The sequence below is a fragment of the Cricetulus griseus genome (assembly GCF_003668045.3).
Source record: "Cricetulus griseus strain 17A/GY chromosome 1 unlocalized genomic scaffold, alternate assembly CriGri-PICRH-1.0 chr1_0, whole genome shotgun sequence".
NCBI lineage: Eukaryota > Metazoa > Chordata > Mammalia > Rodentia > Cricetidae > Cricetulus > Cricetulus griseus.
Genome location: NW_023276806.1, coordinates 95882023 through 95904478, shown reverse-complemented (window position 1 = coordinate 95904478; position 22456 = coordinate 95882023). Strand labels below are relative to the sequence as shown.

General features: G+C 41.4%; 1 protein-coding gene across 11 annotated transcripts in view; it reads left to right on the top strand.

Moving 5' to 3' along the window:
- The window catches only part of Dclk1 (doublecortin like kinase 1), a 294999-nt gene that overhangs the window by 9919 nt on the left and 262624 nt on the right, over positions 1-22456 (top strand). For all 11 annotated transcript variants that reach the window (XR_003481085.2, XR_004771598.1, XM_027394995.2 and 8 more), the window contains exon 3: positions 4579-4925. Coding sequence is in view for 9 of the 11 variants with exons in the window: in XM_027394995.2 (XP_027250796.1) it covers positions 4579-4925 (347 nt within the window). In the remaining 2 variants the exon portion in view is untranslated. The remainder of the gene's footprint in view (positions 1-4578; positions 4926-22456) is intronic.

The window sequence follows — 22456 nt, the reverse complement described above, 5'->3', positions numbered from 1 at the left end:
CTAGCCTTACAATTTATGACTTTATTTTCATGTCTGCTGTGTGCTGTGTGCTCTGAAGTCAAGAAGTCATGTCTCCTCATTTTCTTATTGCATTTTATTAAAACATTTTAATGGAGAGAATATGGATATAATATGTGAGTTGAGGATTCGATGTTACTGTTTTAAAATCAAATCATTTGCATAAATTACAAATAGTTCATGTAGAAACTAACTTGGTCTCACAGAAGTATCACAAGATGGATGCCTTGCACCCTTTGACCATAAGGAAGGTCTACAATCTAACACAATGGATGGAGCAACATAACACAGCAACTGAGTTCCCTTAGCTTACCCGTGGAGGTTGGGGATTTTATTGCTGGTATGCAAACAGACATTGCATTTAGGTGCCATGTCTCTGTTGCTTCTGCCGAAGGACAGCAGCCCTTTGGAGTTTGAGATTTTTGAATACTGTTTGATTAGCCTGTAGAATGCCCATCTGGGTTGGTCTGATGGTTGGTTTTGTGCTGACCATTTGGCATAGAGATTCCACAGAAGTAACTCAACATCATTTTGAGGGTATCATTTCAGAGGAATGTTTTGTCCACATGCCTTACCCAGAGTCAACAACTTTGGGTAAATCTTTATTCTGAAGTTACTGTGTCCCTTTTGGCAATGAATAAATATTGTAGGAGAACCTTTGAATCCTTGTAGACATATTGTCTCTCCTTGAGCTGCTGCTTACACATCTGGGCATTTACCAGTAGAATTGTAGTGATTACTGCCGTGGTAATTTCTGCTTCCTTTTTTATCTGTCACACTTTAGACATGGTGCCCTCCCTCCACTCTCCTGTCTCTGGATCATTTTCTGTGAACTTATCAGCTCCCATTATTTTAAGGCCACTACTAAATAATGACCTGTCTCCTCAGACCAGACTTCTCTTCTGCCCTCTGGCTGACTGGATGTATTCCGCTGAAATGAACCCTTAATCTCTTCCATTTTAGCAGTGTTGATGTGAAATCCCCTTTGCCACTGTCCAGAATATGTTTCTCTTCCATTACAGACCTTTCTGGGTGATGTCACCACCTGCTAGGTTACTAATATTTGCAAACTCCAAAAGGTCCTATGGTGAAACATGACCATTGATGTGATGGTGTTAAGAGACAGAAACTTTGTGATTAGGTCATGAGGATGGACTCACAAATTGAATTACATGCTTGATAAAAGAGGCCTATGGTAACTGCCTTGCTCATTCCCTCCTATGAAGACACAGCAGGATGGTGCCGTCTGCCAGGAAGGGGTCCTGTGAATCCATTAGTCTTGATCTGGAACTGCCACTTTCTAGAACCCCCAGAAATAAATGCCCATAGAACTCTGACATAGATGACTGAATGGAATAAGATGCGCCCAATTTAATGTCACCTGTGACTTATACCCCTCTTACCTTTCAAATCCAAGATGATACCAAGTCTTGTTTGTTCTGACTGAGACATTTCTTCAATTAATTCTCTCCTCTCTTTTGCTATGTGAAAGCTTCCAAGACTTTAATACTGTGGAGTTACAATCTCACCAATTTTTAGGACTGAAAGAGAAATACACACTTCTACAATAAAATTATAGAAAATTTTTGAACAATGGAAAAAGTAAAGGCAAAACTATCTCATCTTTCTACAACCTAACTGTAGTCCCTGTTTTCTTGTCTCAGTTTGCTTTCCTTGCTCTGTGATAAGCACCATGACCAAAAGCAAAAGGGGAGGAAAGGGTTGATTTCAGTTTATATCTTGTAGTCTGTCATGGAGGGAAGCCAGGGTAGGAACCCAAAGAAGGGACCTGGAGGCAGGAATTGAAGGAGAGGCCACAGAGGAGTGCTGCTTACTAACTTGCTCCTATGGCTTACTCAGTTTGATTTCTAATATTACCCAGGACCATCTGCCCAGAGGGGACATCACCCACGGGTGGCGGCGGGGTGTGTGTGTGTGGGGGGGGGTGAGATGGTGAGCCCTCTCATACCAGTCTTCAATCAGAAAATCTCCTTACAGACTTTCTGGAAGGCCAGTATGATGGGGGCATTTTCTTAATCAAGGTTCACCTTCCCAGACAACTCTAGCTTGTGTCAAGTTGACAAACAAACAATTAAAAAATCTAACAAGGACAGTCTCTATCTCAGCTCAGACAGGTGTCTTACATGCCTGTCACTGTAGGTCACACTGAGGCACAATGACCTAGGTAGCTTGCTCAAGGCCACATGACCAGTAAGGATGAAACCAAGATTCAAACAGTGATTGGTCTGACTCCAGGGCCCACTCTCTTACCCATGATTCGGCGTGTGTGTGTGTGTGTGTGTGTACTAAGCTGAATTCCCAGGCTTTCTAATTTGACCTTCATACAAGCTCAGTGAAGTTTCATTGAGCAACCACTACCCTGAAATCTAAGTGATTGGTTCAAGGTCACGTTCGTACACAGCGAAGTTTCCAGTCTGAATTTCCGAATAGCTCCTGTCACATGTGCATATGGACATGCACATAGGAAGTATATGCATATGTATGTATGATATCTACTTGGATAGTGGAAAAATATACCTGGGATAAATCAGGCTCTGTCAGTGAAGAGGGATGAATAAATTTTTAACTTTACAGATTTTTGTGATGAGTAACATATGTGTTTGAAAGGAGCGTTTACAACCCTTAGCAAAATAAATGTTGGCACACAAATTGTGCTGGTTAGTTTTTTGTCACAAGTTAGGGTCATCTGAGAAGTGGGAACATCAGTTGAGAAAATGCCACCATTAGATTGCCTGTATCAAGTCTGTGGGGACATTTTCTTAATTAATGGTTGATGAGAACTCAATCCACTGTGGGTGGTGCAGGGGGTCCTATAAGAAAGCAGGCCAAGCAAACCATGGAGAACAAACCAGTAAGCAGCACTCCTCTGTTATGATAAATCTTTCCGCCAAAAGCCACTTGAGCCCCACTGCCACGTGTGAGCTTTAAGCCAGCTGCCCGCCCGAGTTAGGCCCAAATGAATACACAGAAACTTGTATTAGGTTCAAAGCTGCTTGGCCAATGACTAGGATTCTCATCTGCTAGCTCACTCTTAACTATCATAAACCTATATATTTTTATAAGACTTATCTTATCGGACACCTTATTGACGTCCCTCCTTGCCAGTGGATCACATTGTGCCGCTGGAACAGGAGCGGAGGGGAAAGAGGGACGCTTCCTGTTTCTCCTTTAAATATGAGTCTCCTTGCTATGTCACTTCCTGCCTGGATCACCACGTCTCTACTACATTTCCCAGAATTCTCTTTGACTCCTAGTCCTGCCTAACTTGCCATCTCATTGGCCAAGCAGAACCTTATTAAACAATCAATAAGATAAACATACACAGTACATTCCCCATCACTCCTCCATGGCCTCTGTTTTAGTTCCTGCCTTGAGTTCCTGCCCTGACTTCCCTCTTTGATGTACTATAAGCTAGAAGCTGAAATAAACCATTTTCTCCCCAAGTTTCTTTTGGTTAGTGTTTAACCTCGGCAATGTAAGGCAAACTAAGACACAAATTCAACTATCTTTTTATTTTTGAAACTCCCAGTTGGGGCTGGGATATTTTTATGTGACTGCTTAATTCTGTGGTATTGCATGCTTGCATTATTAGTTTAAAAGTAGGGCTTAGCTAACTGTGCTAGATGGGGCCTGGGACACTTTACCTGCAGTCACCAGGTTCTTATTACAAAGACTTACTAATGAGGTGTGGGGGTGAGGTGGGGTGTTGTGATAAAATCTTTAATTTTAAAGTTTCTGCCTCATCCTGTGAAATACGTGTTTAGAATCAGCTATTTCACAATTTGCTGTCTCTCAGCACCTGTGTTGTATTCTTTTGTGAATAATCTATATATTTTCAGACCAAGTATCCATTAGCATATTCTTGAGTCATTGATTAATAAGTATTTTGTGATATTAGGTTCATTTGTGCAGCTACAGTTTGTAGGCTAGTCAATCTCTTCCTTTTCACCTATCAGCAAGCGATAGGTGAACTGACTTCCTTGTGTGTGTAGCTCAGGCAGCATGACATAGACAACAGGAAAGAAAGGTGGTTATCTTTGCTGGAATGTATAGTTTGACCTGGCTAAACAAAATTTTTGTATTATACTTTTGTTAAACTTATATATTACCTAGTTTAAGAAGCTGTGTACTGATTTGTTTTTAGTTTGCAAATTACCTCAGGTACCAGATGTAAGTGCTTCTAATTTTGAAGTCGGCTGAAAATTTAAATGCCAGTAAATATCAACAGTCTCAATTTTGAATTTTGGTTCTCTTTTTCTTCAGAAGCCAATTTATGCACATTGGTATTCTATCATCTACCAAAGGGAGAGAAAGAGTGTTTTATGTTTTGTTTTGTTTTCCTTCTCAATAAGCTAGTCTGAATCAAAAGAAAGATATTGGAAGTGAGAAATAGTGTTTTAAATTAATTCGCAATAATTTTTCCATTGATGTGAAAGTCATAGGCCTCTACATAGAAATGGAGAAATAAAAAAAATGGAGTGCGGAGAAGGAAATGGGTTACATGAGGCGTGACTGTGAAATTGTCCCTCTCTTCCTCAGGTGAAAGCTATGTCTGCGGCTCTATTGAGCCCTTTAAGAAGTTGGAGTACACTAAGAACGTGAACCCCAACTGGTCTGTGAACGTCAAGACCACCTCAGCCTCCCGGGCAGTGTCTTCGCTGGCCACTGCCAAGGGGGGGCCCTCAGAGGTTCGGGAGAATAAGGATTTCATTCGACCCAAGCTGGTCACCATCATCAGAAGTGGGGTGAAGCCACGAAAGGCGGTTAGGATCCTGCTGAACAAGAAGACGGCTCATTCCTTCGAGCAGGTTCTCACTGACATTACCGACGCTATCAAGCTGGACTCGGGTGTGGTGAAGCGCCTGTACACTCTGGATGGGAAGCAGGTAAGGGCAGGGCTTGGGAGACTCTGATTTTATGGGCAGGAGCCAGGAAATTGGGGGGCTTTGCCTGGCATACAGTGGGTGACCTCAACCACCTGCTTTGTTGATGTTGAAGGCACTGGGTCACCTAGTTCACAAATACTTGTTTATCTGACACTAGTTGAATTGGTACCAGACAGGATTCTTCTTCTTCTTCTTCTTCTTCATCATCATCATCATCATCATCATCATCATCATCATCATCATAGCAAAGGGTGTGGGGCCTGTCTTTGTAGAGGAAATCATCATTTTAATTATTTATATAATCATTTGCTTAGCATAATAGTTCTGTTCCGTCTTCTGATTTCAAATTTGTCCTGTGTCCTTTAAGGCCTGTTGGAGCCTGAAAGATGACTAAATGCTGAGAGAAGCCGAGGCTGAAAGGGAAAAATAGACAAGCATTTGTTGAACTGAATCACAATTTATGATTCTGTCTCAGACATGTTCACTAGTCAGATTCAATGGCACTGTAGAGACTTTAAAATCTGTAGCTAAGGAATGGCATGTTTCTACCAAGGCTACTCCAAGAAGGCTTGTCAGGTGGGAACTACAGGGAAAATCCACACTAATCATCTGCTCTTATGCTTGCTACTCATTTGGAGTTGAACAGTGCCTGTTTAATCATGGTGATTGTTTTGAGCATTATTACCTTTGCTTGAAACATCTATTTTTGCAAAATATTTTATTAATACGTAAGAATTTCATGCAATGTATTTTCATCCCCTACTACTTCTCTTACCACCTCTAAAATCACCTTCTCACCTCCTCCCAATTTTGTGCCCTCTATTTTTTTTTAGTAACCCACTGAATCCAGTTTGTTCTGCTCATACATTCAAGGGTATGGGACTACCCACTGGTGCATGGTCAACCTACAAGAGTCCTCTTTACCTTTAAATCATCTTCCCTCCTCAGAAACCACCCCTGAAATGTAGTTTTTAATGTTTTTTGAATGACTTTTTATAATTTGAAGGATTTGCATGTTTAGCTTGTCTTAAAATATACACTACATTCATAATGAAGAGACTTGTACTAAGTAGAACTCTCATGAAAGTTCCTAAAGGCTAGTATTAGTATCCAAAGTTTATGAATGAGAATAGATGCTAATATTATAAAGAGTGTCAGTCATGAAGAATCACTCCCCCAGGGATCCATTTAAATGTCCTAACTTATTAAAATTCATTAGGAACGAAGTACCGTGCCAGTTGTCTGTGAGTATTGACCATCTTCAGCTTGTCTCATAAAACTTGCATGTGGATAAGGATTCACGGGGGTAATATTCTGCACCTTTGAGAACTGAGAGGCCTGAATGTCATCTCTCTATCAGTGGCCAGCAAGTCCAGCATGGGCTTGTGAATTATGGTGGTAACAAGGAGATGAACATCACATTTAGACATTTAAGTCCATCTCAGGTTGTGCAACCACTCTATAGGTCTGCATTTTTGTGAGCTGGCTTTCTTCAAGAAGGGAGTTTACCTGTTTTCAGAAAAAAAGTAAATTTTAAGACAAAAAATAAAATACACACATATGGAAGCAGAATGGAGCACTATGTGGGTGGAGGAAGAGGACCAGCAATGGGTGGGTGACACAGGGGACACAGGCAGACAGTGGGGGAGGGGAATGAATGAGAACAAAGTATGGATAAGAATGCTATAATGAAACCTCTTACTTTGTATGCTAACTTAATTAACTCAAAAAATTTCAATTATTTGTGAGTGTTCCTCCTCCCTTCCCCATTTCCTCCTCCTCTTCTGTTTTTTCTCATTTAGAATTTGAGGTATTCAAAATTACCATATACTAAATTATGAAGTCAGGGGCCAGAGCTACAGTTAATACTTGTATCAACTAATCTTTTACTTTCTCCTGGATTTGGTATAATGTTCTCAATTGTTTCTTCTTCTCTGAATTTGCCTAACATCAACATTTCACAATGGCTATGTTCACTATGGAATAATATAAATAATTGATGTCAATAATTCAGTGTAATTGGAAATAATCCAGTGTTTAATAGCCAAAGACTAGTATTCAAATCTTGGCTTATCAACAGGTGATTTTTGAAAACATGTGACTTCCTGTGTTGTAGAGTGCTTATGATTTCAACTATGACAATGTATGGACAGAACTGTTGAAGTATAATAATAATAATAGGTTTGTTGAGCATTATCTAAGCATATGGCAGGTATGAGCATGTTTAATCCCTACAACAGTTGGATGATTGTTCTTACTAAGTAGAGAAGTGTACAAAGACATCATTTGTTAAATGTGTTTAAAAGTATCATGCTTAAAACGTGTCTAAAGACAACAAATGGTGGATTTGGAATTTGAGTCAGTGACACTCCAAGACGATCTCTACACCAGGGCAGATCAGGTCAAGAACACCTGCGAATATTATTCGTAATAGCCAGATTATGGAAACAATGCCCCTCAACTGAAGAATGAATAAAGAAAATGTGGTATATTTTCACAGTGGAGTACTACCAAGCCATAAGAAACAATGACATCCTACAATTCGCAGGCAAATGGACAGAGCTAGAAGAAAACCATCATGAGTGAGGTAACCCAAAACTAGAAAGACAAATATAGTATGAGTGAGTACTCATAAGTGGATGCCAGACATAAAGCAAAAGATACTCAGCCTACAATCCACAACCCCAGAGAAGATAGAACCCTCTTCTAGAAACAGATGGAAGCTGATGCAGAAATCCACAACTAACAAATGGGCCAAGCTCCTGGAGTACAATCAAAGTGGGAGAAGCAATAATATGAACAAAAAGTCAAGACCATGATGGGGAAACCCACAGAATCAGCTGACCTGAGCTAGTAAGAGATCACTGACTCAGGTGCATAAAACTGAACTAGATCCCCTAAATATAGGTGACAATGGTGCTACTGGGACAATATATGAGGCCACTGACAGTGGGTCCAAGATCTAACACTAATGCATAAAACAACTTAGTGGAGCCCATTCTATTTGGAGAGATACCTTGCCCAGTGTAGAGACAGGGGTGTGGGGGTGGAGAGGTGCCTTGGTTCTGCCTCAACTGGATGATGAACAGACTTAGTAGACTTACTAGGAGAGGCCTTACCCTCTTTGAGGAGCAGATGGGAGGTTGGGGGGGAGAGTGGGAGGAGCAGGAGGAAAGGAAGGAGGGGGAACTGGGATTGGAATGTAAAAAAAATTAATAAAAAAGAACACCTGTGAATTTATTGAGAAAAGTTTTGAATGGAATAGGGAGAGGCAGCGTTCCATCACCTCACTGAGAATCCTGAGATCATTAACTTATAAAGAGAAAAGTACTTAGGCTTACAGGTCTTCAGGTGTTAATCCATGTCCAGGTTGCCCATTCCTCTGGACCAGTGGCAAGACAGCAGCACTCTGTGGTAGAAACTCAGACAAGTGAGCAAAGCCATTCATCTGCTATCTAGGAAGTGAAAGAAAGTGAGAAAGGCCATGAAGGATCTACATTCTTCTTCTAGGATGTATCTCCAAAACCAGGCTTCCCATGAAGGTCTACTGAAGCATTAATCTAATTAATCTTTATCAATATGAAATCAGGAGTCAAATATTGGGGTAAGACCCTAAAAGATCAGAGAACAGTGGAAGCCACAAGTTTCTTCCCACCTCTTCAGTTCCTCCATCCAAAAGGATCGAGATCCTCTCTCTGCCCGGCCTTTTTACTTCCTGTCTCCTCTCTCTACAATCCTCCAAACCTCTATTGTTATCTAGTGGCTATCTCCAAGTGGCTCTGACTCCAAGCAAGCTTTATTTGTCAGAACATAATCAAAATATCACACAGCAGTCTACCTCTTAATGGTTCAACCACCTCCAATAGCACCAGCCTGGGAAACAAGCCATTAAGAATTAGGCCTGTGGAGGATGTTCAAGATCTAAAGTATCTTGGAAGTATTTTCACCAGGGAAGTATTTTCAGAATATGGAGGGATGGAGGGATAGAAGAAGGTAGATAGGTAGATACATAGCAGAGACAGATGATATCTCATATCCACTGTGGTTATTCTGACTACTGAAGTTGCCTGCACTTCTTGAAGCACAGTTTTCTGTGCAGAATTAGATGAGAGAGTCAAAGACCATAAAGAAGTTTTGTTTGAACTCTGAGAAGTGAAAATAAAGCCCTTCTTCTTCCTGGACTCCAGGAGTCTTGAATCATTTCAGTTCTAAAGAAAAATCTGCCCAATAGTTTGAGTGTTTGGCTAGTTCTGGGAGAGACAGGTTGTTATGGTAAGCCTCTGAGAAACAGCTGGACTCTCCCAGCCTTCCTACGGAGTGACACTTAGGGTAGGGAATGACATCTTACCTCTATGGCTTAGTTTGATTTCTATTGCTGTGATGATCATGACCAAAAGCTGTGTGGGGAGGGAAGGTTTCTATTTTACTCATGTCTGAGAGTTGTACAATACCATTGCTGAGGGAAGTCAGGGCAGGAACTCAAGGCAGGAACCTAGAGGAGGAACTGAAGCACAGGCCGTGGAGGAATGCTCCCTACTGGCTTGGTCCTCATGGCTTGCTTTCTTAAACACTCCAGGACCACTTGCCCAGGCTTGGCATCACATACAGTGGGTTGGAGCTGGGCCCTCCTACATCAATCATTAATCAATGAAATGCACTACAGGTTTGCCCACAGGGCAATCTGGTGGAGAAATATTCTCAACTGTGTTTCCCTCAAAAGGATTCTAGATTGTGTCAAGTTGATATAAAACTAGTCAGCACACTTAGTACACTATGGCATGGCCATCTATATGCTGCATCAGGAACCAGCCTTATGATGATTTGCACAAATTTTTATTAGCACCACCCTCTAACCAACTAAGCTAACTTCTCATTGCTTAGTGCCCCATATTTATTTATTTTTTAAAATTGCTTACTCAGGTCTGCACCAAATCAATAACAAATAATTGAAGACAGCATTTTTGCATTGAAGAATTAGAGCTGTTTATAAAAGGAATGCTTGAGAGCTTTTAGTAGCTGCACAGTAGGGAGTGAGGACAATGTACAAGCTGGAATGATTTCCCCATCACCTTCAGGCAGCACACAGATGTGTTTTGGATGGCAACAACTGACGCTGTGGTTTAGCAGTAACAGTGAAAACTGTGCCCACTGTTTACTGTTACCCAGAGGAACTAGGCACTGGAGGGCATAGTCCACACACTGTTCTCAACAGTTCTTGCCACCATGTGGTCTCCTAAATTGCTGCCTCCCAGCAGAGCATTAAGTTCTAGTATCAGAGTTCATTCAGCCTCTGGCACATTTTTTTTCTGAGATATTTTTAGATGGAACTAAGAAAATCACCATACTGGAAATGCCTCACTGTCTAAAGTGTCTATAGGAAGCTGCAGGTGGCTAAGATGACCATGGTGGCTCATGAATAGAAGCACCCACAACTGCTTAGCTAAAACCTTTCTCTTCCCACACTGCACTCCACAAGCTTTTGACATGACTGCTCATCACGTTGTCAAGCTATCAGCTGTTGTGGCTGCAGAATTCACAGAAATATTTGCCCAACCCTATTTTCAGTAGTGCTTTATTTATCTAACTCTTGACTGAGGGCCTGCCAGGAAGTAAAAGGGACATCTACAAACTGAAGCTGAAGTCTCATCCCCTTTCTCCACATTTCACAGAGGTTCCCAGAATCTGAGAGCCACCTCTTCTGTCTCAGTGTTGGCTGTTCACTCACCCTGCCAACCTTCACTCTTGAAGGTCATTTGAAATATTACTTTTTAAAATTATTAAGCCACAGAGGTACAAGATTTGATACAACCATAGCATGGCTTTTGAATCCTTTTATGGAAATGTCATTCTGGCTACACATAGCTGGCAAATCTTCTAAAGTCATGATTATTGATACTTCCTTAGAAATATAAAGAACAGCAAGAGCTCAAGCTGGTCATTTGTACAGAGAAGATCATAGTCAAGGAATTTCCTAATGACTCTCACACCCTCTGAAATACAGCAACAGTAAACCAGATAGTCTTAAAGGGAAAAACACAGGTAGATCTGCTTATCCTTAGACATTGAATATATGGCATGTATAGTGAAAATCAGGGATGCTTTGTGTTTAACTGACAGATATTGCATGTAAGCAATGCACTTTGTAAACTCCACCACCAGTAGCATGACAGCATGAGCAAGCAATTTATCATTTTTCTTATGTGACAAATCTTCAGAATCATTTGGCTGAACCATTGTATGCCCTCCTTACCAGTTGTTTCATTTGTCCATGCATTTAGTGACCCCAAGAGGTCAATCATGGCCTGAAAATATCAAATGGAAAATTCCACAGTTATTGAGGAAAAGAGAGAGAGGGCCTAATGCACATAACACATTGGAGAACATTGTTGTAAAGGCTCCATTTTGTTGTTTTGTTGATCTCTTATCATGTCAAAGAATTAGAGGAGTACATATCTCAAAATTGCCTTTGCTTCCCCCCCCATTGTTTTTAGGTATCCAATTTTAATCTGAAGTAAAAATAACTGAGTTTAGGGGCCGGAAAGATAGGTAGCTCAGAGTTGAAGAGCTCTAACTGCTCTTGCCAAGGAACCTGCGTTTGATGGCTTGCAATCATCTGTAACTCCAGTTCCAGGGGTCCAATGCCTTTTTCTAGTCTCTGTGGTCACTGCATACACATAGTGCATGGACACACCTGTAAGGAAACACTCATACACATAAGTTAAATATGAGTAATTAAAAGCATAAAGGACTTACTTCTTAAAATTGTCTTTATAGAATAAACTACACCTTTCTTTTATGAGTATAGGAAGAAATCAAAGCTACTAAATTGCTGACCTTGGCTATAGCAGTCAGTAAAGATAAAAATTTGAAAATTGAAAGCTTCTAAATAAAAAGCAAGAAATAAGAACCTGAAAAGATTTTCTGTACCTGTTGCTAATAGTGACTCTCTGTCTCTGTCTCTCTCTCTCTCTCAAAACAAGCTTTTCCATGACAGTTCTTATTCTCATCGGCATGTGTTTAAATCCTTTTTTCTGATCTACATTTTGTTTTTGACGCAAACTTCAGGAGGCTTTATTGAAGTACAAGCTAACCCCATGTTAGCTTGTGTCTTTCATCCACCCACCATGGTGGATGGCTAGGAAAGACAGCTCAAAGCGTCTGCATAAAGATCTTATAGGGCAGCTTAAGGGGAGTGTCTAGGGGTACGCACAGGCTCAGGATTGGCGTGCCTCCAGGCTTGGAGGGTTTTCCCTGTGTTGATTGGTCAACTGGTTGTTATGGCCCATAGGCCCTCCCAGGGTGGTTGCTATGCTCTGTGCATCATTGCTGTGCACTTGTCCGTAAAGCACTCCCAGAGCCGTAAAGCATAGCACCACCAGCTAATTTCTGATTGGTTCCTTGCCACGAGGCAAGCACCTAACCTCCTAGTGACCAAGGCAAGGTCAGACAAGCACGTGTTCGGCTGTTATGGCTGCCGAAATGGGGAGCTGGTCACTTCATTCCCCCATTTCTTTTTGGAAATTCCAATCATGGAATTGCTGTCTCTCCAGCGTCCCCATCAGGAAGTGAGAGATATTGGCATCCCCATGCAAGGGAGTTCCTTCTGACTTAGCATTTTAACCAGGGAAAATGGGCGATGTATTCTTTCCCATGCTACTTCCTGCTGACTAATCTCAGATCTCTGAAATATTAATGTTTGTCTACCTGATCTACATTTTTTTAGCTATTATGATTTATTATCTATATGGGGAAATGAGCAGCACTTTTTAGCTTTTTTGCAGTTATTATAAAAAATAGTTATACTGATAATTTAGTTTGCATCCTCAAATGTCAGATTTAAATTTTTGACAAAAGCTCGGAGCACATGTTCAGCCATCCTCCCAACTCACCAGATCCGGGAGTTGATGGAAATATCTTTACCGATTTCAAAGAAAGGGGAGCTTAAAAATAATTATGACATTTTACTTAGAGAATTGAAGTGTTCAGAATAGGGTGTGCTATTTTAGATGATGTGTGTTTGGTGGCTAATCAAGACTTAGGCTCTACAAGTGTTCTTATGTAGATGTTAACTCTTCTAATTTGGGAAGAGCTACACCCTCTTCTGCCTGCTGTAATCAACGATGGGTGCCTGCAGTGGTGTGTGTTCTAGTTTCAACAGAAGTTGGGTTTCTAGGATAGGAAGTACAAGCTCTCAAGGTCCTAAAGCAGAACTGAGCTCCCATTCTCAAAAGGATCCTCTGTAGGGTGCAGAGGGAGCTCTAAGACTAAGTGTGCTTCACAGAGGCTGGCAGCACAACCTGGTCTCACTGCTGGCTGGGAAGTGGGGACCCTAGAGGGATGGTGGAGAGGCTTGGGCTTTAAAGTCAGCTGTTCATGGGCTTAAGTCTCAGCCTGGTTAAGTCTAGCTTATAGTTTCTTCTTGTTTTTTTTTTTTTTTATTTTGTTTTTGTTTTTGGTTTTTTTTTTCCAAGACAGGGTTTCTCTGTGTAACCTTGGTAGACCAGGCTGGCCTTGAACTCTCAGTGCTGGGATTAAAGGCATGCACCACCACCCCCTGCTTGTGGTTTCTTCTTAAACCTGAAAAACTCATTTTGTTTGCTCACTTGGTTCAAATCTTGGCTACCCCTCAGAGATATGTATGTTTAGCTCGTTCCTCAACTTGGAGCCTTTAAAGGGTTTAAAGTGAAACCAGGCACTAGGGAAATGTTCACGGATCTACAAGGATGATACCAACTAACCATCTAAGCAACGTGGAGAGGCTACCTTAAATGCCCTCCCCTGATAATGAGATTGACAATTAACTTATATACCATCCCAGATCCTTCATCCAGCAGCTAATGGAAGTAGAAGCAGATATCCACAGCTAAAAACTGAACTGAATTGGAAGCCAGTTGCAGAGAAGGAGGAGTGATGAGCAAAGGGGTCAAGACTACACTAGTGAAAGCCACAGAAACAGCTGACTTGAACAAGAGGGAGCCCTTGGCCCCCACACTGATCCCTGGGAAACCAGCATGGGATTGGTCCAGACCCCATAAATGTGGGTGTCAGAGAGGAGGCCTTGGAAATCTATGGGGCCTCTTGTAGTAGATCAGTACTTATCCCTAGCATAGGAATGGAATTTGGGATCCCATTTCACATAGAGGGATACCCCCTCAGCCTAGATACATGGGGGAGGGCCTAGGCCCTATCCCAAAGCATATGACAGACTCTTAAGACCCCCATGGAAGGCCTCACCCTCCCTGGGGAGCAGAAATTGTATTGGACAGGTAGGGTGTTAGTTGGTGGGGGCAGGTGAGAAGGGGAGGGAGAGGGAACTGGCATTGACATGTAAAACAATCTTGTTTCTAATTTAAATAAAAATTTAAAAAAGATTGTTTTAAAAATAAAAAATTAAGATTAAAAAAAGAAAAAAGAAATAAAATATGGAAAAAAGATGGGAAATAGTGTGATGCCTTAGATCCCTGGGAAATCTAAGGAAATCCCTAAGGAGTTGTGGGGACCAAGCCACTCCTTCTTCCCCTGCTATGTTTGTTTTTCTTTAAAAAGTAATTAGTTCACTTTTAATTATATGTCTATGTGTGCATGCACATGAGTTCAGTTACTCATGGAGGCCAGATGTGTCAGGTCCCCCAGAGCTGGAGTTACAGGCAGATGTAAATTTCTGTTTGGGGATTCTACAAACCAAACCTGTGTTTTCTGCAAGATCAGTGCATGCCCTCAACTCCTGATCCCCCTCTCCAGTTCCTTCCCCTAAATGTCCACCCCTTGGCTATGAAGTGTGTGGTTTGCCACACAACATGCTCTCTGCCATGATGCGTTGCTTTTCCATGGGCCCAAAAGAAATGTGGCCAGTAGGCCATGAATTAGAATTTCTAAGCCCATGAACCAAACTAAATATTTTCTCCTTCTAAGTTGATTATCTCAAATGTTTGATACAGTACTGAAAAGCTGACTAATATGCTAACATCTTAGTCCCTGTTCTAGTGCTGTGGAGACACCATGTCCAAGGCATGTTTTAAAAGAAATAGTTTCACTGGAGGTCTGCTTACAGCCCGTGATTACACGGCAGGAGACAACAAGAAACATGGCAGCAGGCAGGCTCTGGAGCAATAGCTGAGAGCTTACTGCCTGAGGAGGAGGGAGGGGAGAGACAGGGAGGAAGGGGAGGGGAGCAGAGGGGAGGGGAGAAGAGAGGAGGGGAGGGGAGGGAGGAAAGGAAGGAGAGAGGGAGGGAGGGAGGGAGAGGGAGCTGTGCCTGGTGTGGGCTTAAATATTTTATTTAAGCATAGGTAGAAACAGTTACATGACACAGAAGAGATACACTGGTTTAGTAGACTGATAGATTTGAGTAAAAAATCTGTCCTCTACCTGAGAGACATGGAAAACATTCTCCCAGTGGGAGCAATTAACTCTCTGACGATGTTGTTTTATCTCCTATGTTTATAAGAACGATAATGTCTGCTTTATTAATTGTTATAAGTGTTAAAAGATATGTAACAAATTCAGCATCATGATAGGTTGCTTTCTAGCTTGTTTCTCTGTTGCTGAGATAAAACACTGACCAAATCAACCTGTGGGAGGAAAGGGCTTGTTTGGCTTAAGGGTTACAGTCCATCACCAAGAGAAGCCAAGGCAAGAACTGGAACAGGGAGCACAGAAGAACTCTGCCCACTGGTTTCTCTGCCTTGCTCAAGCTACCTTTCTTGCATAGAATAGCTCTACCTGCCTAAGGATGCTACTGCCCGCAGTGGGCTGGGTCCTCTAACATCAATTAGCAATCAAAAATGTCCCATAAGCATACTTATGGGCTGGTCTCATGGAGACAATTCTTTATTATAAAGATTCCCTTTTCTCATATATGAATATGTTTGTATTAATTTGACAAAAAATTAACCATGGCAGTTACTGATTACCATCAATTGTTACATTGAAATACCAAGGGTTTAATTATTTGATTATTTTTGGTTTGAGAAAAATCATGTTTAAAATATACAATAGGAGCCCACTATTCAGATTACCCCTTAATGATGACCAATCTTATCTTCTTTTGTAAATATGTCTTTTCACATGGAAACAATTCCTGTAATGATGCCAAGAATATGATATTTAGAATGAATTTATTTAGAGCAAATCCTGACCCTAACACTGACCAGTGGTATGGCCCTTGGCAAATCAAACTCTCTGGATTTGTTTCTCTTTAAAGTTACTATAATAACATTTACCTTGTTTTGGAGGTTGTCACTGATGAAATAGCTTGAGCTGTGGTACATGACCTACATATACTATTCTTACTTTCCGCATTTGTTTCCAGGATTTCCTAAGGTCACTGGTCACTGCTAATTACAGTGGCTATACCATGGGCATAGAATTAACCATTTGTGTTGTTTCCTTTGTAACTAAACTACCAAACTGGACTCTCAGTGATGGTGTTTTCTCAATCTACTTATCGTTAGTCAATTGTCAATGCAACCTGGATGTTATTTTCCTTAAGGATGTCAATGTGCTAGTCACCCATTTTATTATAAGGCTATATTAATATTGTTACCATCGTTTGTTGAATATCTTCTGTGAGTCAGTTACTACTCACATTTATACTGAATATTATCACTCCAATGACTCAGCGTATTTCTCTGAGTTACCAGCACTGTTTAGCTCTGGAAAGCAAAAACTCCCTCATCTCTTAAGATTCCACTTAAAAATCATCTTATCTACACATCATTTCCTTGTTTCCTGTGAAAACTCCCAGCTCTACTTCTTGGGACTCACTCACTGCTATGGTATATAGACTATGACTCCTCATTGTGTTGGTATCATATATGCCTGTTTCTTCCTTAAGATTTTATGGCATGTGGCCAGGAAGGTATCCTGCTGGCCTCTGAATCTCCAAGGCCTGACTTGGTAAAAGCTTTGATCTGTTAATGATTTGATATCTTAGTGACTTGATGTCTTAGTTAGGGTTTCTGTTGTTGTGAAGAGACACTATGACCATGACAAATCTTACAAGGAAAACATTTAATTGGGACTAGTTTTCAGTTCAGAAGTTCAGTCCATTATCATGGTGGGAATCATGGCAGTATGCAGGCAGTCATGGTGCTGGAGAAAGAGCTAAGAATTTCACATCCACATCTGTAGGCAACAGAAAGAAAAAAACTAAGCCTGGCTTGAGCATTTGGAACTTCAAAGCCTACCCCCAGTGACACATTTCTTCCAACAAAGCTACACCTACTCCAACAAGGCCATAGCTCCTAATAGTGCCATTTCCCATGAGCCTATGGGGGGCATTTTCATTCAGACCATCTTGTTGAACAATTGGCCAGTTTGTCCCAGGCCACACTCTTTGAATTAGCATATTGCTTCCAGTGTTCAGCAAAATGCACAGAACCCATGGCCATGGAGAGGCCACTTTGATCACCTCAGGCTCTAGTGGTGTGGAGCACTAAGCAAATGTAATGCTTCTTGTCAGTTTAAGCAGACTATGAGCTGCCCATCATGGTCATTTCATCCTATCTTGAGTTCCTACTTGTGAAACACTCTTAACACAATTAAAAAAAAAAACAAAATCCATCTGCCAATTTAGGAGCACTCTGAGAGCCACTGTGAGGGAATAATATTGTCCTGTGAGGGAACAACAGATATTCTGTCAGAAAGATCTCACCACCTTAGTCACATGACCTGACCTAAATCTTCTATAGACTGCCTTTGTCACCCATCGACTAAAGGAAGGCCTGGCTGATGCATTTAAAAACTGGTGAGGAGCCAACAAGAGTTAAGGAAAAAATCTGCCCCAGTGGGAGCTTCGAACCTTCAGAACTGAGGACATAGGTGGTGATATCAATATTCTGTGACAGATTTTTCTCATAGCATAAATCTTTGCTACCAAGTTAAGCAAAAGAACAAAACACAACAGTTTCAGAAATTAAATGGAATTTCAAAAACCCCAATTTTAAATCTAAACTATGTTACAAGAAACATGCCATGGAAACAAAAGTACAGATGGGAGATTTGATTTTTTAATTAGCATTTCCCATCACAGATTAATTTGTAATCAATGTAAAGAATCTCCATGTAAATGAGAAAATACTAAGATAAATTAAAACTACCCCTAGTCTGATGGACAAGATGGCCCTCAGCCATGTTTTGGTTCACTTTCTTTGCCTTTTTCTTTAATAAGAAATCTACTTTACATAATTTGGTTTCCTGCTCATTACTTTGATTTTTTTTCTTTGTATGGCTAAGTATAGAACATTGTGTCTTGTATATGCTTGGAAGTACTGGGCCATTCAGAGTCTAACCAACCCAATGTTGTAGATGTCTTACTTTTTGAGATTTTTTTCAGTTGTGGTGTAGTTTTTTCAAGCTACTTAATACAACAGAAAAATTGTAAACAATTCTATATACCCAAAACATGATTACCCCCTCTTCTTTTTTTTTTCTTTGCTGTTTTCTGGGATTTTGTTTTTATTATATATATATATATATATATATATATATATATATATATATATTAGTTCAAGTTAGGGACAAGCTTGTTTCACATGTAAGTCCCTTCTCCCTCTCCCTCCCCTCACCCCATCCCTCCTCCCCCACCCCCAACCTACCCCCCACCCATCCACCCACCACTCCCCAGGCAGGGTAGGGCCCTCAACAGGACCTCTGCAAAGTCCACCAAATCTTCCTGTGCTGGGCCTGGGCCCTTCCCCCTGTGTCCAGGGCCAGAGTGTATCCCTTCATGTGGGATGGGCTCTCAAAGTCCCTTCTTTCACCAAGGAAAATGCTAATCCACTTCCAGAGGCTCCCTGGAGTGCAGAAGCCTCCTTATTGACATCCATGTTCAGGGGGCTGGATCAGTCTTGTACTGCCCTCCCAGATAGCATCTGGGGTCGATGTGCTCTCCCTTGTTCGGGCCAACTGTTTCTGTGGGTTTCTCCAACCTGGTACAGACCCCTTCGATCTTCATTCCTCCCTCTCTTCAACTAAATTCCAGATTTCAGCTCAGTGTATTTCTGTGGATGTCTGTCTCTGCTTCCATCAGCCACTGGATGAGGGCTCTAGGATGGCATAAAGAGTAGTCATCAATCTCATTTTAGGGGAAGGGCTTTTTAGGTTATCCTCTCCACCACTGCCTGGATTGTCAGATCGTGTCATCCTCGTAGGTTTCTGGAGATTTCCCTAGTTCCAGATCTCTTCTTGGACCTATAGTGGCTCCCTCTAATATGGTATCTCTCATCCTGTTCTCTCTCCTCTATTCTTTCCCCTACTCAATATCTCAGCTCCTCCATTTCCTCTCCTCTACTCCTCTTCTCATGCTCTTATTGTGGCAGCACCCTCTTCCCTACCCTCATGCTCCAATTAGCTCAGGAGTTCATGCCACTTCCCATTCCTGGGGTCTATTTATCCCTTAGAGTCCTTCATCTTTCCTAGTTTCTTTGGTGAAGAGGATTATAGGCTGGTAAACCTTTGCTCTATGTCTAAAATTCATATATGAGTGAGTACATACTATGTTTGTCTTTTTGTGACTGGGTTACCTCACTCAGGATGGTTTCTTCTAGTTCCATCCATTTGCCTGCAAATTTCAAGATTCCATTGCTTTTTTTCTGCTGAGTAGTACTCTGTCACCATGCACGAAACTTAAATGCAAATGGATCAAAGATCTCTCCATAAATCCAGCCACACTGAATCTTCTAGAAGAGAAAGTGGGAATTACCCTTGAACAAATTGGCCCAGGAGACCGATTCCTGAACATCATGCCAGTAGCACAGACACTGAGGTCTGCAATTAATAAATGGGACCTCCTGAAACTGAGAAGCTTCTGTAAGGCAAAGGACACAGTAAGACAAAACGACTGCCCACAGAATGGGAAAAGATCTTCACCAACTCCACATCTGACAGAGGGCTGATTTCCAAAATATACAGGGAGCTCAAGAAGCTAGCCACCAAAACTCCAACCAATGAAATTAAAAAGTGGGGTGCAGAACTAAAAAGAGAATTTTCAAGAGAGGAATCTGAAATGGCTGAAAGACACTTAAGAAAGTGCTCAAAATCCTTGGCCATCAGAGAAATGCAACTCAAAACAACTCTGAGATACCACCTCACACCTGTCAGAATGGCTAAAATCAAAAATACCAATGACAATCTATGCTGGAGAGGATGTGGAGAAAAAGGAACACTCCTCCATTGCTGGTGGGAGTGTGAACTTGTAAGACCACTCTGGAAATCAGTATGGCGGTTGCTCAGAAAAATGGGAATCAGTCTACCTCAAGATCCAGCCATTCCTCTCTTGGGTATATACCCAAATAGTTCATGTTCATACAACAAGGACATATGTTCAACCATGTTCATAGCAGCATTGTTTGTAATAGCCAGAACATGGAAGCAATCTAGATGCCCCTCAACTGAAAAATGGATAGAGAAAATGTGGTACATTTATACACCATCTTCTTAAAAGTCCCATAAAAAAGTGAATAGAGACAGCAGCAGCGATGCCATTGGGAGAAGGCCATTGTGCAGACAGTCCATCCATCTAGATCCACTTAATCAGGGAGGATATTTTGGCAAGATTCTCAGTGATGCATAGTGACACAAAGTCCTGAGAAGACCTGATCACAACAGTGCAGGAGGTGAAACAGTACATGTGTAACACTGCAGTCCAAAGGCCTCTGGGTGGTGAATCCCTGAGTGTTGCTTGGTAGACCGATCTAAACATCAGTTTCAGCTGATTTAGCAATTTCACCAACATTCCCTCAGTCTTCAAATCAGATAGCAAAACGTAATGGTCAGCGGGCAAGCATCCTGGCCATGAGTATGAAATGTGTTCCAGCTGAAATCCAGTTTTGATGAGAGATATGAAGACTAGATGGAGACTAGGAGATTCAGGGAATGGCGAGCACACTGTGGAAATGCCAACTTTGAGGAAGACATCGGTACACGCGTGGCTACAGAGTCTGTTCACATGCTGCTAGGTACTGCCTGTGTCCCTCCCCATACCCATACATCATTCATCTTCCGGGAGTCTTCAGTGGGGATGAGTGAATGTCTGTAAAACTCTCCACGAGAGCTGAATTAAGAACTTCAACCGTTGCCAGGTACAGCTCCTACACTCGAGAAAACTCTCGACAAGGAAGATACCCAAATGCCAGGGCATTTTTAATGTGTGCAGTAAATGGAAGAGCAAGTAACTTTGAAGGTAATTTTGCCAGTGTGCCTAGCTAGTTAGTGCCAAGGATCTTATATCTCACAGACTTGCCTGCTGAGAATAGTGGATGGGGTAAACCATGGGAAGTAATGGCAGCAAGTGGTTTTCTCATGGTGCAGCTTAGGAGGCTAATAGACCCAGAAGGTGTCCCAGCCTGATACATCTGTGGGCTGTCATTGATGCCACACAGTTAGGGCACACAAAGCTGTGCAAACACACTTAAGGGCCCAGTGACCCCATCAACATGGGGTCTTTTAGATAGGAAGGTCAAAAATAATGAGTTTCAACATTAAGTCAGATCTCTTCGTGTGGAGACCCAGTTCATTGCCTCATTTCTCCTGGCTGCTTGATTCTGTGCCCTGGGACAAATGGAATTGCCTCCACAATTCTTGTTCTATTTCTGGGGTAGGTGTCCTGTGAAACGATGGCATGGGAAAATGGTCATGTCATGTTGTTTCTTGTTTTTTTTTTTTTTTTCTACAGCAAAAGTTCCTTTTCTGTTCTATTTATATTTCACTTGTTTCTTTGTATTTAAAAGTAAACACCCTTTTATTAAATTATCATTACATGTGGTGACCCTGATGAGCTGGGCAAGCTCTTTTCTTTTAGTTGAAAGAACCCAAATCTCAAATATTAGTTCATCATGCAGAACGCTTATTGGTGAAAGTGACCATATAATAGGCCTGTTAGCAAGATACCTTCGTGAGCAAATGACTCTTTGGTTTGGCAATTTGAATCAATAGTTTCATACAGATTCTATCAAGAAGATGGTGCTTGCCGGTTTTGGTGGCACATGCAGGTAGGATTTGCTGAAGGAGGCAGAGGCAGGGGGAGCATGAGTTCAAGGCCAGAGTGGGCTACACATTAAAAAAAAAAAAAAAGGAGATGGCGCTTTACTCTTTTAACCTAAGTGTGATGTTTTTGCTGAGACTATGCATGTTCTCATAGCTTTGTTAGGTCAGCAAACATCATGCTATGTGTGCCTGGCACTGCAAAGGTGCTGAGAACAGCTGCTCTCCGATGGCATCATTTCAAGGTAAACTAACATTATCACATTTGTATATTCCTGTAGGTAGCAGATGATTGGCAGATTTGGTCTTACTTGGAAATGTCCTTATAGCATGTGGAAACACTTGTAGGTAAATTGTCCTCATGGTTTTGATGAGTGCAAGAGTTGTTCGGCTAATGTAGTCAGAGTTCAAATAATGCAGATGTTTAGTTTTGTGTACCTATGTACTATTAAATGGCTTTCATTAAAATCAATCCCTGTTCTTAAAGCCTGTGGCCTTTTTTAAATTACTTGAGAACAGTTTGTAACTTTCCAAGCCTTCAGTGTCAT